The following is a 17,321-nucleotide window of genomic DNA, read 5'->3' on the forward strand; positions in this document are numbered from 1 at the left end:
TTAGTTAATCAAACACACAGGATCTCCCCATAGCGAAACACAAAGAGGGCATCCATCAATGTAGACTCATTGCACAAAGCCATGCTCATGTTTCAGGACGCCCGTATATTTGACACGTCCTCACATGAACCTGGTTTTCCTCCAGAGAGCGTCCTTCGTGAGGTAAAATAAAAGGCCTTCCAGGTCTAATTGAGCCTCTTGGGGCGTATATCTGAGAGTGTGTGTGTGTGGTTGTGTGTGTGTGGCTTCAAGCATGTGGTCACCCAGACAAAGACGGCCTTCTTCTCTCCGGAGAAATCAGAGTCGTGCATCCTCTGCATCCTGCCGTACACTCATGAGCTCACATGTAATCTAATGTCAGTGAAAGGAGGCAGGATGCTTTTACTTTGTTTTTGCAGCTTTGTTTGCTAGCTATGAATTCAGCTGCTTTTAAATCACTGTGTTTTGTCAAGTGTCAGGTTGCCCGTTTGCCTGATAATGGCTATCCTATTCATGCCTAATTAACAAGTCACAGAGGACCACATACGCTCCTTTACTGAGCCCAAGATTTATTACACCCGCTCTCCCAGAGAAGTGTGTCTCTATCTATGGGCCTGTGTGTTTGTGGAAAAAGAGGACAAATAATCAGTAATAATCTGAAGTTTAATTAAGCTCCTGCATTTCCTGAAAACATGATCTGCAACACATCATGTCATGTAAACACTGTCAGATACAGTTTATTCTGTACTTGACCTCTCTGCTTATCACTCACGCTTGTTTTTCTTACGCATCATTGTTTCTTTCCCCTCTCCCTTCCTGGTATTGCATGCTTTTTCCTCATTATCCACTTCTGACCACCCTGACCTGTTTTTAACCTCTAGAACACACAATAAGAAACAGAGCTCACACACAGTCATGACCTCTCAGCTCGAGATGACTCAGTCAACCATATGGGATAAGTCGTGACACTCCACCAGCTCCTACTGTCAATAAACAACAGTGCCTGTTGGTGTTTAAGGTGTAACAACCACTCAGGCTTTTGAAGGACCTGTTAAGTCAGCCACCATGTGACACTGAACTGCAAAGTATAAACCCACAAGCTAAACTAAACATAGCAATAGCTGGGTTGCATGGAAACACTTGGGCTGTGCTAAAATATTGATACATGTATCTTGATACTTAAGTTTGTGATACTTCATTGATTTCACCGCCCCTTGCATCAATACATTAAATAAGTTTTAAGTTGAATAGTTTTGACTCAATGACACATTCATTTTTTAAACTCCACTTTTCAGTAAAATACATAGCATTGCGAAGTATCACGATGCGTATCGTATCTTGTGGTATCGTTTCCTCTCATATCGTATCCTATCCTATTCCATCGTGTCCTACTCAAGCGGCCGGCAACCTCCGGTCTAAAAATATGAGCCCAATGTGGAAGTGCTAAAAACTGCAGTTCATCGAGGATCCACTTGAGGCTGGCTCCGGAAGTACAAGAAACCACATACACCAATTCAAAAAAGCAGATCTTTAAAGCAGAAATACATGTTTACAGCCTGGTACAAAAGACGAGTGTTTTGTTGTTTTTATAACGCTGCAATTTCGAAGATATTGAGATTACGAGTCTTCCAATGAGAGGCACAGCTGACTTGATTGACAGGTGGGAACACTGTAGCTGTTGGCTAGGAGGCTCAAAGCACACCTCTTTACGTCACAATCGCTTGACAGCTGCCGCCGACGATTGGCCTCAAAACAGCGCTTCAGAAACAGATGGGTGACGTCACGGACACTACGTCCATATTTTATACAGTCTATGGCCCTACCCTGTCCAGTCATATCCTCTCCACTACTTTCCACCGTACTGTATCATATCCTTTACTGTTGGATCATACTGTATCCTCTCCTATTGTATCATATCATATCGTATCGTAACCTATTCTTTCCAATCCTAACTATTCCGATCGTATCTCTCCTCTCCTTTCTATCGTTTGGTTTCACAACACATCATATTGTATCGTATCATACTGTATGATATTGTACTTGTATCCTATCCTCTCTTATCCAATCATATTGTATCATATCCAATCCTATCCGATCGTATCATATCCTATCAAATATTATCATATTGCATCGTGTCAAGTCCTGTCGTATCTTATCTTATCGTCTTGATGCATCGTGAGATCCTTGCCAATGCCCTGCCCTAGTTTATACAGTGAAAGATAACAAATGCTAAATTTGAGCTACAGTTGAGACAAATGATTACATCAACCTGAGGTGGAGGTGCTGTGATAAATTGCAGCTCATGCTCCTATTCTGTCAAATCATCTAATTTATGACTGATTCCATTAGTTGCTGAAGCCAGAATATATACGTTCCCACTGTGCACTTATGCATAAGTCCAGGTGTTCCATATCGTCTCTGTCATGTTGTTTACAATGGAAAATTCAGCGTACTCAGCCTACTCCCTTTATCTGTTGAAAATGTACCCTAAAGATTGAAAACATGACTTTTTCTGACTCCTATCCAAGTAGCTGCCATGCTTTCCTCTACCCAACACCCACTCTCCTTCCTTCTATCCTTAACCAAAGAGGGGCCTACTGGAAATAAAACCCAGGAGATCAAAATCGGGTCTGAACCAGATGCCTGGAGCTGGTACTGTCAGTGGTAAGATCATCCTGGTGTGCTTCGGTCTCTGCATTTGCCTTTTGAAGTGAGGTTCATACCTTTGGCCCAAGGTGGAGTCCAGATGTTGGACTGCATGCAAAGACTTGCAAAGCAAAGGTGCAGAGAGAGAGGCAGCAGGGGGGAAACAGCCCTCTTGCTTGCTCAGCATTTCTATTGGTCATAAAGCTTGGAATGTTGTTGCCAATATATTAAAATTATGAACAGTTGTGGCTGTGGTTCCAATCCATCAAAAATAGATGAGTCTAAAAAAGATGAATCTAAACTGAAGGCAGTTTGGATGCAACTATGTGAGAGAGAAATTAAGCATCAAAACAAATGTTTACATGTGCATTGCACTAACCCAATTGGTAACATTGGCTTTGCTTTTCATTAATGTACTTACTGCCACAAACATGACTTAATTTTAGCGTCATCTTGAAGACAAAAACAAATCCCTGGTGTCAACAAAAAACAAAAGAATGCCAAAACAATTCCTCCCAGTGACAAAGATATGATGAGTAACCTAACAAGTAAATGGGTCATTGACAAATAAGCCTCAAAAGTTTTTGTTTTTTTAAAGTATTTCCAGAATGGTCGCAATGCATATTTTTGTGTCTGGAATAATGTGTTCTAACAAGGCTTGTACGTTAAACAGCTTTTTTAAGTGTTTAAACTCTTTTTTTTTTACCCTTTTCTTAACTTGAACACCCAAAATATATCAGGTGGCGCAACCAGATATTTGTCCAAATGCATGTACTTTCCTATCATTTATTCTAACCAAAACTTTTAGTAAGTATCCCTTAGAGTGGTTACAGTGCTTTACACTTTTTCATTTTGTGAGTATATTTTTTAATTAACAATATATTAGTATTTTTGCATTCTATTGGCCAGGTACAAAATATATTTTTTACAGTTTTAGGTTGGTTGTACTACCTGACATGGAAAGTGTTACCGTACACCTCAGAGCTGATAAAAGCTTTTCTATTATTATTTAAGAGACATCTACAAACCTTTTAACTCAGCCATGGCAATTAGCTGGGGTCCTCTGAATGATTTCATATGTTGAAGTCCATTATAACTACTTCCTTTCAAAATAAAAGGTCCATGAGTACGGTGGTGCCACTCTTACATTTGAGAGAACATGCAAATTGCTGGACAAAAGTTTTTAAATAAACTAAGGTTCCTTTAAACTATTGATATTTATGAAATTGTGTTTTTTTCAAAGCTCGTATATGTAAAATCATGCCATGGTGTTTTAATTTGAATTTATTATTCTTAAAATACTTTTTTAAAAGTGTTTTAAGTCAGTTCACTTGCTCGGACGGTTGCGCCACCTGACATTTTCAGGGTTTAAGATACTTAAAAATAAAATAAATCTCAATATTTGAATGTACTGAGATTGTATTGAAAATAAGCAGGTTTTATAGAATCAAATGATGTATATCTTAAAAATAACTAATTATTTAAAAAGAAAATAATGGATTCGGACACAAAAATATGCACGTCATGTCAATGACCCAAGGAAGGTGTCATATTTTAGGTGGGGCAGACAATGAAGCTGTCGTCCATATTTTTTGGGTGTAATGCATTTATTCAAAGCTTGGTTGTGTTTTTTCTACATGCTTTGTACATAGGTCTGCATTCCCAAAAACGAAAGTGGTTAAACTACTGATGCTAACGGGTCTTCTATGTTAATATACCAAAGCACATGGATTTGAAAAGCTGCATGCTGAACAAGAGGATGAAGATATAGGAGTCTCTAAGCTGTTGATGTTTAGAAAATGCTGAGTCAGTCCACTGCCAATATGTGAACTGCATAGTGTAGAATTTAAACCTGGTATTTCATTACCCTTTTGCTTCCTCTGTATCACTACAGCACAGTTGGTTGGTAGTTTACTGAGAGGACAATCATTCTAATAGTCCTCAACAGAAGCTTCTCAGGCTGCATCTGCTTCTTTGGCAAATGGTCTTAATTGCCCCCAAAAGAATGTAAGGGCATAAGGTTAAACAGGCTGGACACATTTCAGCTCCATTCTCTGAAATCTGATATGAAATTTGAACTTTTTTTAGCATCTTCATAACGACTACCTATCTGCTGAAACCAGAGGAGCAACACAAAAACTAAAGATGGCCCCTGTTGTTACTTAAGCCTGTTTAATACAGCTCTGTTATGATGCTGAGGAGTACACTGTAAAAAGAGCTCAGACCTGATTAGCTGGTCTGATTAACGCTCTGCCACTGCACTCGAGACGGAGTGTAAAATTCTGTCTGGCTCGACTCATTATCAGCCGTGATCAGAGACAGGTCCATCAGGGCCTTCTGTCCGAGAGGCTTAACCCCCCCTCCTCCCCACAACAGTCTGGATTAGACCAGCATTGGCGCCATTCCTCTAACCACTTGTTCCCTCTATTGGGGTTCAGCACCCCCAAAAACAAAACCCTCTTCACAAAAAAACCCATTCAACGGGAGGTCAGCGCATGCCCGCTATTTACCTTGTGCTTCTTGTTTGTGTCACCGTGTTCATGCAGAGGTGGCAGATGCTATTAAAAGCAGTGGATGGTCAGTGGAGGAGGTGCGATGATTAAAAACAGATGTTATTCCTGCAGACCTGCTGCACAGTGTCTGATTGTGTGATTTCACACACAAGGTGCATAAAGCCTCTGACAAAGAGGTGTTGTGGAAATCTCCCATGGGTGTAAACGTTTGCGTGTGCTTACTCGATCGTATCTTGTGATACTCCAAAGAAAGAAAACTCTGAAAGGTGTGTCAGGGAATGAATGATCCTTTTTTTTATTTTAGGGTTCTATTTGAAAAATAAAAAGATTACGCCACAAAAACTCCCTCTTTGTACTCTCTTTCCCCGTTTATAGTCAGATCTCCTGCAAGGAGTTGATGAATGCTCCGTGCCAGTGTTATCTAGCTGACCTTGGTCCTGAGGAGCACGAGTGAAGCAGGGCCAGAAGCCCACAGGGAGAAGTATGTGGGGGACTGGCCAAAATGTTGCAATGGCTCAAAAAGACACAGAGGGAGAGTTTACACCACATTTACTGCCTATAATGGCACATCAGCACGATTTATGTGGGTTTGTTTGACATGAATTGATGGGAGGGTGCAAATATTGTGCAACCAGCCATCTAATTGATGTTAATGTCCTTAAACGCATCATTTTTCCATGCTTTATTTATGTCGCTGATCTGCTTTTACTTGCTGCCCAACTATTAATCGTAAAGACTGATCTATTCTAATGTGATCATTTTCCAGTGCCATCTTTTCAAAACGTATTAATCCAGGAAGTCAAGTCATTACATGTGATTTCTGTATACTCATCATCATATATCGTCTTCCCTACTGACTCTTTAAATGTGTGTTTAAGTCCAAACTTGGCATGAAAAACATGTACCTAAAGCCTGGCTTTGATGGATAAAGCAATAAAGGTCATCACATCGCTGTTAGAGTGACATTTTGAAATGTTTGATAACATCAGCTATAAAGAGAATTTTCTGCTGACCAGGACAATCACACTGTGCTTACAAATCAAAAGAATCTGCCTCTTTGAACACAAAAGAGAAGTCTCCAAAACAGATCATGAAAAAAATGCCTCAAAATTGTCATGTGTCGATTAATCGTTTGGTCAATAACCACTGCTGCAGGGCAGGTCAGGTGTCAGACAAAGTGATGAACAGCACTCTGCTTTAACAGCCTTTGTTGTTTCTTACTGGGTGAAAGAGTTGAGAGAAAGAGAACTGACCTAAAAAATGGAAACAAAATCAACAGAAATCCAAAGTTCCTCACATTCTATGAGAATCTAAAGAGTCAATGAATGATTAAATGAATGTCAGCAGAGATGTGCAATCATATTCATTAATACTGCAACATTAGCATTAGCATACACTACCGGTCAAAAGTTTTAGAACACCCCAATTTTTCCACTTTTTTATTGAAATCCAAGCAGCTCACGTCCATTGAATATCTTTAAATGGTACAAAGGTAAGTGGGGAACTGCCAGAGGTACAAAAAAAAAAAAAAAAGTATAAGATAACCCAAAACTGAAAAAAATAATGTACATTTCAAAATTATACGAAAAGGCCTTTTTCAGGGACAAGAAACGGCTGTTCTGCAGCAATTGAGGTTAGTCAAGCCTTGAAAGTTAGTGCTACCAATTCTTACAGGTGTCCCAGCTTTCCTTAATTACTTACAACTCCCTCTGTCTGCATGAAAGTAGTGTTGGAACACACTGTAGTACCATGACCTCGTGAGCAATATTTGAACAGTCTTGTACTCCAGAAAGTAATGTGTTGTTTAATAAATGGCAAGAAAAAGGTGTCAAAGGTGGCTACTTCGATGAGTCAAAAGTTTAGACTTCATTTTGGTTTACGAATTGATTCTATTATTTACTTTTGAAATGCAATTGTTTATGTGTTCGATGTTTTCATTTCAGAGCACAATAAGACATTGAACTGCATAATTTTCAATAAAAAACGTGAAAAACTGGGATGTTCTAAAACTTTTGACCGGTAGTGTAGATGCAATGCAAAAGTCCAAAGATCTTGCATAATTAGAACCAATTATTTCATGTGAACAAGCCGTACCGTCTCTCAATACACAATTCACCTGTTGAATGGTGAAATAGGCTTTATACATAGGCACTGTAAAAAAAAACTTTCCAACATTAACCCCAGAGGAGAAACTGTCAGTTCTCCCGGGGGAAGGGTCAGCAGCTCCTCTGGCTGCTAAATATGTGTCTGCCTGTCACAGCCTGAGGGACGCACCATCCCATGGTGTTTGATTTTAAATGAAGGTTTTATGAGCATACCGCATCAAGTGAGGACATTGAGATATGCTTTATGGATGACACCATTGTGTATTAATGCGTATAAAAAGTGTAATGTATATATACGTAATTATGTGTATGAATCGTATATGCTTTGGCAACATGTCTTTGTTCATGCCAATAAAGCAAATTGAATTGAATTGAAATTACTGTAAAAAAAAAAAAAAAGGGTGTCTGTGTCAGCTTGTTTGGCCTCCACTGCAATCAGAGTTTGTATTTTTAAGTATATGCCAACACTAAGTCCCAATCACATATTTGTATTTGCTTTGATAATACAGCTGCACACAGCAAAGTGATTCAAGACCTGAGTGAAACGTTTTCAGATTGTCTTTATGTTATCAATCATCATTGTCATTGTCCAGCACAGCACACAGACACACACACAACTATAAACTACGCATGAACACAACTGTCAGCATCTGTCAAAAAGCTGCATGGGAAAAAAGTTTACCTATTTTGACACAATTATTGTAATCTGTGCATTCAGCAGCCTGAGGATTATCACAGCTTGTAGTGGTGGACCTGTCTGTCTGTCTGCCTGTCTGCTGTCCACAGCTGCAGACAGCTGTCCTAACATGGCTGCTCGTCCTCTCTGCAGGGGAAACCGTTGGCCTTGCAGAGTCACAGCTCATCACACACAGACACTGACACACGGGAGGAAGGAGGGAAGTCAGTCAGTGTGCGTATGTGTTTCTGTGATCGCTCAAGCGGTTCAGTTTGTTCTGGTGAGAAAGAGGGGTGAGAGGATGGGTGGCAGTCAGACCAATGGGATGTTATCTCATCTCCCTTGGGTGGGATTCAGGTCTTTGCAAGGCCTGATGAGGAGAGGAGGAAATTAAACCTCTCGCTTTTGTCGAGGATTTAAGGATCACAGACGGAAGAATTGAGGGGTACCTTTTACAAGAATAAGTCTGCATGTGTGCCAGTGTGTGTGCGTGTGTGCTGGGTGGAGTGGGGTCATCCCATCACACTCTTCAAACTGAAGCGGTATCATCTTCCAAACCTCTGTCTGACCTTGATTAATCTCCGCCATTGTAACCTAAAGCCTCGGAGACAATTCTTTGTCACATCTGAAGAATGCACGGTTGCCACTGATGTTGCCTTTCCTGTAAGGTCAGCACTCCACCGCTGTGTGAAAGTTTTTTCCCACACTAGCTGCCATAACTTCCAGTGGCTCGACTTGTTTTCTTGCTGTTTATCCTCACGGCAGAATAATTATACCTCCATGGGACACCAAAATGACAAACACTTCAATAAGCATGTCATTTTTGTTTTGTTTTCATTCCATTTTCTGCTGCTTAAATTAGCACTAAATTATCACACATGACATCCTATATTACATTATGACAAATAAGAGCTTTCAATCATCTTTTTTTCTCTTACAAGAGCTTCATTCATTTCCCTGAAAATTCATGCCGAGACCCGTCTGTTCTTTGACAGTGTCTTCTATCTTCTTCCCTGACATGATATATTCAAGAAGAGCCGCCACTACTCGCATCTCACTCCACAAATCTGAATAACATATGAGGGAGTTTCATTCCAAATCAATTTGAAAGTGTCACGTCTTAACAAACTGACAATCAGCACCAACAGATCATATCTGTCTCTGCTTATTTTAGCATCTCAGCGACTAACAGAAGAACTTCAAAGCGTCGTAGAAGCTGCCAACTTGGAATAAAAGTTTGTGTTTTTTTACTGTAACTCCAGCACTGAAAAAGGACTGTCAGATAATCCTTGTTAATAAGGACATTTAGTTCCAAACTGAATTCTCTATGACCCTGGAATGACCCAAAACATTATTTTCTATAGTTCATACACTGGAAAAAAGAAAGAGTCTTCATCTTGCAGCTTTTTATAACCTATTTTGCAAAAGTATGAGAGTTGGCCTTAACTATACACATTTATTTTATACCAGATAACTACAGCAGCCCTGGACACATTATTAAAGGAAAGATAGAGGCTTATAACTCAAGAAACAAGACGCCTACTAAATGCATGCCAGGAGGGAGACAGAGGATGGAAGATAGAAACTCAGCAGCACTTTAAGTTTCACAGCTGCAAAATTTACAACACATTCAAATTGACAAAGAGAGAGATTATAAAAGTAATTGTGTATTAAAAACTTGACGGACGATATGTGGATATCACAGATCTCTGCTCTTATTCCTCTCGAGAAGTTGACTCATGATCTTAATCAAAAACCAGACAAGTTCTGGAGGATCTGGAAACCACTGCACTCCTTCATGCTGAAGACATAACTTATCATCTGTGCCTGGAAGATGAGGACTGTTTGCCCTTTCATTTATTTCTTGTATGTGCTCTTTGTTTACCTGTCTCCTGTCGTCTTTTCATGTACTTATTTTTCTTGTGTATATGTACAGCGCAGCGCTCTCTGTTAGTTTGGGGTGGGACTTTTTATGTTTTCTATGTGTTTTGTTTTATTTTGTTCCAATGTTCGTGTTTATAAAATTGAAAAATCAATAAAACAGAGTATTATAAAATTTAAAAAAAACTTGATGGATAATGAAATTAGGAAAATAAAACATTTCAGATTTGTTTAAAAAATAATAACTTTACGTAATGACGTTGCAAAAAAACGTGCAGTAGCCTAAAAGCAGCAACTATCAGCGTTGCAAAATTATTTTACCAGAAATGTCCATCCAAGCATATCTGCATCCAATCATAACACCATCTTCGTGCAAGCCAGGACACGTTTTTATCATCTTTCATTCATGACAGATAATTTGCTCTGTAATTATAGCTCCATATTATAATTGGCATCTCTTCAGGACAACGGGTAGCTGCAGGTGATTTTGCACGACAATCTGAAGAACCAGCCGCGCTCAGATCTTCGATTTTTCTTTCCGCCAACTTTGCAGCACCTTGCAACCTGCTCGCTTGCACTCGAGTCTCCTGCAGCACCAACACCCTTTGTCGACCTACTTTACGCAAAAGCGCAAAAGCGCAAAAGTCCATGCATCAGTGGGCTTTTTAATGCTTTTATGAAAAAGTCCTTGGAGTTCACCGACTGCTAAGAAGAGCAACACATTTTTCGAAAGTTTCCTACCTTCTTTCTTTCCCCCTTTTATTCCGTGTTTTCTTCAAAAGTTAGTTTCTATTCCTCCGCGGACTTCTTGTACAGACAGCCATGCCTCCAGACAATCTTCAGACCCATCGCCTGTTCAGCAGAGCAGCTTCCCTGCACTCACACACAGCTCCCAGCCTGTCCGCTCCAGCAGGCACCTACACGTAAACTGAACCCCCTCCAGCGGTGACATCATGAGTCTCTATGGCAACTCTGACTCCACCCCAAAATCCGGAGCCGATCTTACCTGTCTGACTGCCTACATTTCACAACAAACTCTTTCCTCCTTCTCCTCTGCAGTGAAGAATAACAGCACACGCACTCTGTTTGCCTTTAACTGTTCAGGACTTGTTGAATCAAATATTGCATAATGAAACAAGTTACACTCTTCAAGTAGACAGGGTTGTTGTTACATAACACTGTAACCCCTGCTGACTGACATTACCTATGCAAATCCACAGACTTCATGACCACAGAGCTGGATTAAATAGAACCAAAAGGAAAGGGTTAACTTTGCATGCAGGTAGAGCCGTGTGGGCTGGTCCAAGAAAAGCACACAAAATCCCTCCTGCAGAATGCCTGGAGCTCCCCTGTGGCTCGGTGCCAGTCTCACCATTACTTCAATTGTTTTGGCTACAAAAGCAAGCTTGCCCCTCCTTTTTATCTCCTCTGACCCGAAGCAAACAAACAGACAATGACCAGGTGAGCCAAATGTCCACCTAGTGGCTCCCTCTGGGTCACCCTCCCCCGTCGTTATACTTCAAAAATGCTGAGGCATGAGGAGACTTTATAATCAGTGCAAACTCACAAACAACACAGAGACATATTCTACACAAACCAGTCTGAATCTATAAGCAAAGTGCAATTATGGTGATCAGAGCAAGCTTCAGACTGCATGGACAATTTAAAGCACTTTGTGGTTCACATGTTTTCATCTACCTACTCACAAAAACCTCAATGTTCCTCACCCGCTGTGGGAGGGAAACCTGACAGGCAGATTTATAGGAAAGACTTCACATTTAACCTGCGGCAAAAAAAAAAAAAAAAAAAGAGGAAATTGTTTTGGAGTAGCACTGTTGCCTGAGTCTGGGAGGAACAATAAAAATACCTCCAACTCCAAGGGTGGACACAAAAGCACTCAAAGGGTCACTTTTTGTTATTATGAGTGTTATTTATTAGCTGGTGTCCGCCATGTTTTACCTTTATTGTCCTGCTGAAGCATTAGTTTAATATTTTTGAAAATGCACTTGTTTGATTTCAACAAAGAATTGGATGAGAGGATTGACATCACTCTCATGTATGAGTGTTAAAACTGTGGTGAGCCAGCTGCCTGTTAGCTTAGAACCAAAATGTAAACATGTGGAAAACAGCTAGCTATTAGTGACTAATAGACAACCGGGCCACTTTGGTATCTACAGATAAAAATACAAACTATATGTAACCGTATAACTTTATGGGTTTTTAATAATAACATTGTAGGGCTGTGAAATTCTCTGGAAAAAAACAACAAAACAGGAGGGGGATGCGAGAGGGTCTTGAAATATGGGAGAATCCCAGGTAAAATGGAAGTGCTAGCAGGTATGCCCTACATTAAGGTAGCAAAATCCATATACCAGTACATTAAAAGCTAACTTTGAAGAGTTTATTTGCAAAAACAGATAACTCACTTTTAAAAAATGTAAAAAAGTGTTTCAAAACCATATTTTTTCTATCACTAGCTTTAGGTATTATCAATCAACTGAAGTTGGGTGGCTGTGACTAAGTCAAAATGACTAATTACTAATTAGAGGTATTTAAAAAAAAATCTATATGAAAAAGAAATATGTTTTTTGAAAATGTATAAAAACTGAGCTATCTGTTTTTGCAAATGCACTCTTCAATATATTGCATCCTAATTAAAAAAATAAATAAAATCAGATAAAGTGCATTAAAAATAATTTGCTGGAGCCATATCCAAGAATTGGTAACTGGCTTGCTCAAGCTACGTATTTTTCAAAGAGATGTATCTCAGCTTACTCTTATCGTTTCCTTAAATGTTAAACTTTACTTTAATATGTGTAGCTTGTAGAAAAAAGTTGTAGCATATGACATATGTATTATAAAAGTCTGATAAATATATCTATGTCCTTCCATCCATTCTGTGGCAGGAGTGAACTAAAAAGAAAATATGTGTGGTAAAGTGATAACTGTCATGAAGGACTTCCTACCTTCATAACAATAACGGTGACATTAGCATACATTTTGATCTATATTCCTGGTATATTCTTTATCTTTTTTTTTATATAAGCACCTTGCTAACTTTGTCCATCAACCCTGTGGTATTGGGCAAGTACACTACCAGTCAAAAGTTTGGAGTCACCTTCTCATTCAAGGATTTGTATTTATTTTAATGATTGGAAACACTGTAGATTAATACCAAAGACAAAAATATGAATGAACATATATGGAATTATTTAATTAACAAAAAAGTGTTAAACAAACCAGAATATGTTTTATATTTTAGATTCTGTAAAGTAGCCCCCTTTTTCCTTCATGACAGCTTTGCACACTCTTGGTATTCTCTCAGTCTGCTTCATGAAGTGGTCTCCAGGAATGGTTTCTAATTAACATGAGCCTTGTCAAGAGTTCATTTGTAGAATGACTTGCCTTCTTAATGTGTTTGAGACCATCAGTTGTGTTGTTCAGAGGTAGGGTTAGTACACAATGGATAGCCCTATTTGACTACTGTTGTAATCCATATTATGGCAAAACCATATTATTTCATAGTTTTGATGTCTTCAGTATTAATCTACAATGTTGAAAATAATTAAAATAAATAAAAACCATTGAATGAGAAGGTGTGCCCAAACTTTTGACCGGTAGTGTAAGTGTAAAGAAGTTTCACAAATGTGTATTAGCCCTACGATAAAGGCAGATGCTACCAGATACAAATCATGTGGATGTGTTTTTAAGTAAGAAACAAAGAAAATGACATTTTTAGGACAATTTTAAAATGAATTTGCTGTCATAATGTATAAAATAAACAAAGTAATTGTTCAATACAATCTAAATAATAACCAGAGGTCGAAACAAACAACAACATTGCATCCTTAAGACTCTATAAACCCACTGACCTGCTCTCGCAGTCTCTCCTGATGGCCCATGATCGCTGAGGCATGATGGGGGTATTTTTGCTTCAGATGTTCCAGGAAGGCCTCCCTCTTTTTGTCCATGTCTGACGGCTGCATTGCTAGGATCTCTCGGGAGCCTCTGGCACCCCCTAACGTGTGTCTTCGAGGGACGGTGCGGCTGCCTTTGGCGTCCCCTCTTGAAGGAGGCGTCCCATTTGGGGAGGCCTGTCTGCGGGCTACGTGCTCGGCGTCCTCCGGGGAGGTTACCTTCAGGTTGCTTTTTGTTTGTTCTGAGGGGACAGAGGGGACACAGAGACAAGGGGTCAACATGTGCAGTGCTGATTGTTTTGACATCAACAACAAGTGCGTGTGTGTATGTTATTCTTCTGTAGTTCATGCAGAGGGCATGTCAGGGTGAATTCAACCATCTGAGACCTGATACTACGCCAAAATGGAAAAAATACTCTTGCATACTCAATGGGAGGGAGCAAAGGAAAGAGAAAGCTGCCTGACTTCATTTGCAAAAGGATGTTAAAATTCTCTCCAGGAGCATGCAGAAGTAAACACTATCTGATTTGCAGCCTCCCAAGTTCATTTCATATTTATACTGTTTCACATTTTAGCAATATAGCCACAATTTAAAGTGACAGGCACGATATTGGTGATGGAAACAGTGAACTGAAACAGCTGTTCTGCCCTTTTCCTTTGAGAGAAAAGTGAAAGATTTCCATTAATTCAAACAGAGAAACTTGGAAACAATAACCAGAGCATCTGTAAGAACATCCAGAGCCTTGCAAAATCATTATTTCTTTCAAAACATAGAGCAGACACGTCTTTTTCTATTTCTGATGACTGTGTGAAACAGCTGGGCACCTCCTGAGACATTACAATCACATTAAAATACTTCCTACCACAAAAAAATGATGTTAGGGATGATTTTAGAATATTATAAACACAGCCTGCTAAGGCAGATGAACATCGCTGCACTCTCCAAGTTTATCTTAAACCAACAAGGGCATGGGGAATACAATTATGATGTGTCAATCTGAAAACTATGCAAGGAGATCCTGCAAGAAAGAGGAAAAGAAAGGAGGGGAGGATGTGGAGAGGCAAAGAGAGCTGCTCGAGTGTGAAAACAGAGGGTAAAGAACCAATAAAGCGAGCTGATCTGCTGCCTTGTTTTCAGACAGGCAGGTAGAGCTATAATGTGCACCTTTCAGAGGGTAATGGCAGAAAATAAAGGGCCTCTTACAGAGTTCAGCTCCTCGATAGTTGAAGGAGGATATTTCAAGTGATTTTCCATTATTTGGTGGGTGGCTTAATATGGCTCTCCTTTTTCTTTTTCTTTGAAAGCTTGCTGTGAGGTACAGATGAAAAAGGAATTTCATGTTTTCCTCTCAAAGACATGTTGGGGCTGAGACAGAGGTAGCTTCATTTTTACACTAGTGCAACAACTTGGGACAGAGAAGAAGCATGCTAGTAGCTGTGATGATTCAACACTCATTTGTTCCTTCCTGATAATTCCTTTCTCCAAGCTTCTCTTCCCTGCCTATCAATCCAATGTTTTGTCTACTTTTTTCAGATCTAATTAAAAAACAACAAAATTGCACTTACTGGTTGTGCGTCATGATTGAACACCGTCACCACCAGCACCATCAGCCCAATCCCCCACCCTGCTCAAGTTCAGCACAGCAGAAGTCTCATGTACTTCCAATCCTATTTTTAACTCCTAAACAGTTCCCCCCACTGCTAACCAAATTACACTCAGCAGACAGAACATAGACACAAACCTCCAAAAGGATCTGAATACATTTGTGTGTGGCATGTCAGAAAGCTCATTACCTTCCCCGGGTGAGCAATCTTTGTCTTCATCTGCTATTTCTTCTTCCATTGCACACTGGGAAACACACACACAAACAGTGACGGCGAAAGAGTAAGGCCGGGTGAATCAGCTTGCTTAGAGATTCCAGTCGTAGCTCACGTGGAAAAAAAAGAAGGGGGCTTGAGATAGGCCCTGCCCCGCAGCCCCAGGATAGACTGGTGGGGATTTAGAAAGTCAACTGCATTCCAGGACACAGAGCGACTAGCCCCTCACCCTCGGGCTAAAAGCTCGGCTGCTAGCATGGAGTGGTCTCACACACTGAATGTCAATGTGTGTGAGAAAAGATGGAGAGCATATAGGGAATTCTAAAAACTCCTCTCTTAAAACTGCACTCTGAGACTAACAGGTGTCAATCAAACTGCAGGCATACAAATATACACACCACACAGTCTGTTCTCCATCAGGACTTTTCTGCAATCTGTCTCTTGTTTAACTGTGTCCCCGCAGAGAGGCCCACAACACGCTCGCATGCATCCAAATGTGTCATAACCTACTTCTGAGCCACATGCAAACTGCTCTGAGCGCACGGCAGCCACACTAATATGTGATCGAGTTATCTGATCAACACAACACACACTAAGACAAGCACCATTCCTGCGGGCACAGTGTTGTTTCCAATTAGGAACCACACAGGAGACACCACAGTCTTTTGTGCTTGCTACTACTCTTGGGTTTTTATGAGAAGCAACACTGTCCTATTTGCCTGACAGTCTGCAAACATGCTCTCCGGCTTCATATACTGTGCAAACATGTCAGTGAGTACACGTCTGTAACGGATATACGTCTGTTTATACACAAGAGGAGAGGGGGGATGTGTGCTGCTCAGTCTGCTTTAGATCTTTCTTTTTCTTTTGCAGCTGCTGATGTAAGTGACCTGATCTAAATGTGCAAGGAAAAGGCACAAATTGACATCCCTTTACCGGAAAACGTGAGGGGATCAATGCCCTAGTTTGTGGGCCATGTAATTGAAAGTGGTGGTGGTGTGCGCATGAACAAACACAATGCTGCAGCTGATAGATAATGTCTAACATATGGAGACAAGTCTGCTCCCACCCACTTTCTGTCTACTTTCACCCACTCACATGCTCAGGCACTTAGCCACAATAGGCAGACAGTAAACTGGTCAATAGACAGGGTCATGTTTTCAATTATACACTGACTAGAACAAAGAAAAGAGAACATATATCTCTCTGTTAGCTTCTCTGCATTCCCATAAAATTGTTCTTCTCATCTGCAAAGCTCTCAATGGTCAAGCGTCATCATATTGAAAGAACTTAAGATTGGCCCATAAGAAGACTATTACACTCCCAGAATACAGGCCTGCTTCTTGTGGTACCCAGAAGTAGTATGGGAGGTGGAGCCTTTGGTTATTAGGCCCCTCCCCTTTGGAATCATGTACCAGTCAGGGTCTGGGAGGCAGACACCCTCTCTACTTTTAAGAACAGGCTTAAAACTTGTTTGGATAAAACTTATAGTTTAGGCTTACTCAGGCTAAGACCAGACCTGAGTTTTACTGCTATAGGCTTATACTGCCAAGGGAACTTCTGGCCAAGTGGCAACCGCCAGCCGCGAGAATTGAAGCCAATAGGGAAGTGTTAAAAACTGCAGTTCATCGAGTGTCCGCTTGAGGCTGGCTCCGGAGGTACCAGAAACCACATACACACCAATTCATAAAAGACTATCTTTACAGCAGAAATAAACATGTTTACAGCTTGGTACAAAAAACAAGTGTAGTCTGGATAGCTAATTTCTTTAGGTTGACTTCAGCAT

The 17,321-nt window shown here is 40.2% G+C and overlaps 1 protein-coding gene across 14 annotated transcripts in view; it reads right to left on the reverse strand.

Moving 5' to 3' along the window:
* The window catches only part of si:ch211-285f17.1 (sickle tail protein homolog), a 117,899-nt gene that overhangs the window by 44,738 nt on the left and 55,840 nt on the right, over window positions 1–17,321 (reverse strand). For 8 of the 14 annotated variants that reach the window (XR_004634530.1, XM_034706502.1, XM_034706490.1 and 5 more), the window contains exon 1: window positions 10,542–10,730. Coding sequence is in view for 3 of the 14 variants with exons in the window: in XM_034706492.1 (XP_034562383.1) it covers window positions 13,673–13,959 (287 nt within the window). In the remaining 11 variants the exon portion in view is untranslated. Of the gene's footprint in view, window positions 1–10,541; window positions 10,732–13,672; window positions 13,960–17,321 lie in introns of those variants that run through there. The other 6 variants (XM_034706492.1, XM_034706503.1, XM_034706494.1 and 3 more) reach the window with 3 other exon arrangements.

Source organism: Notolabrus celidotus, chromosome 17, assembly GCF_009762535.1.
Source record: "Notolabrus celidotus isolate fNotCel1 chromosome 17, fNotCel1.pri, whole genome shotgun sequence".
Lineage (NCBI taxonomy): Eukaryota > Metazoa > Chordata > Actinopteri > Labriformes > Labridae > Notolabrus > Notolabrus celidotus.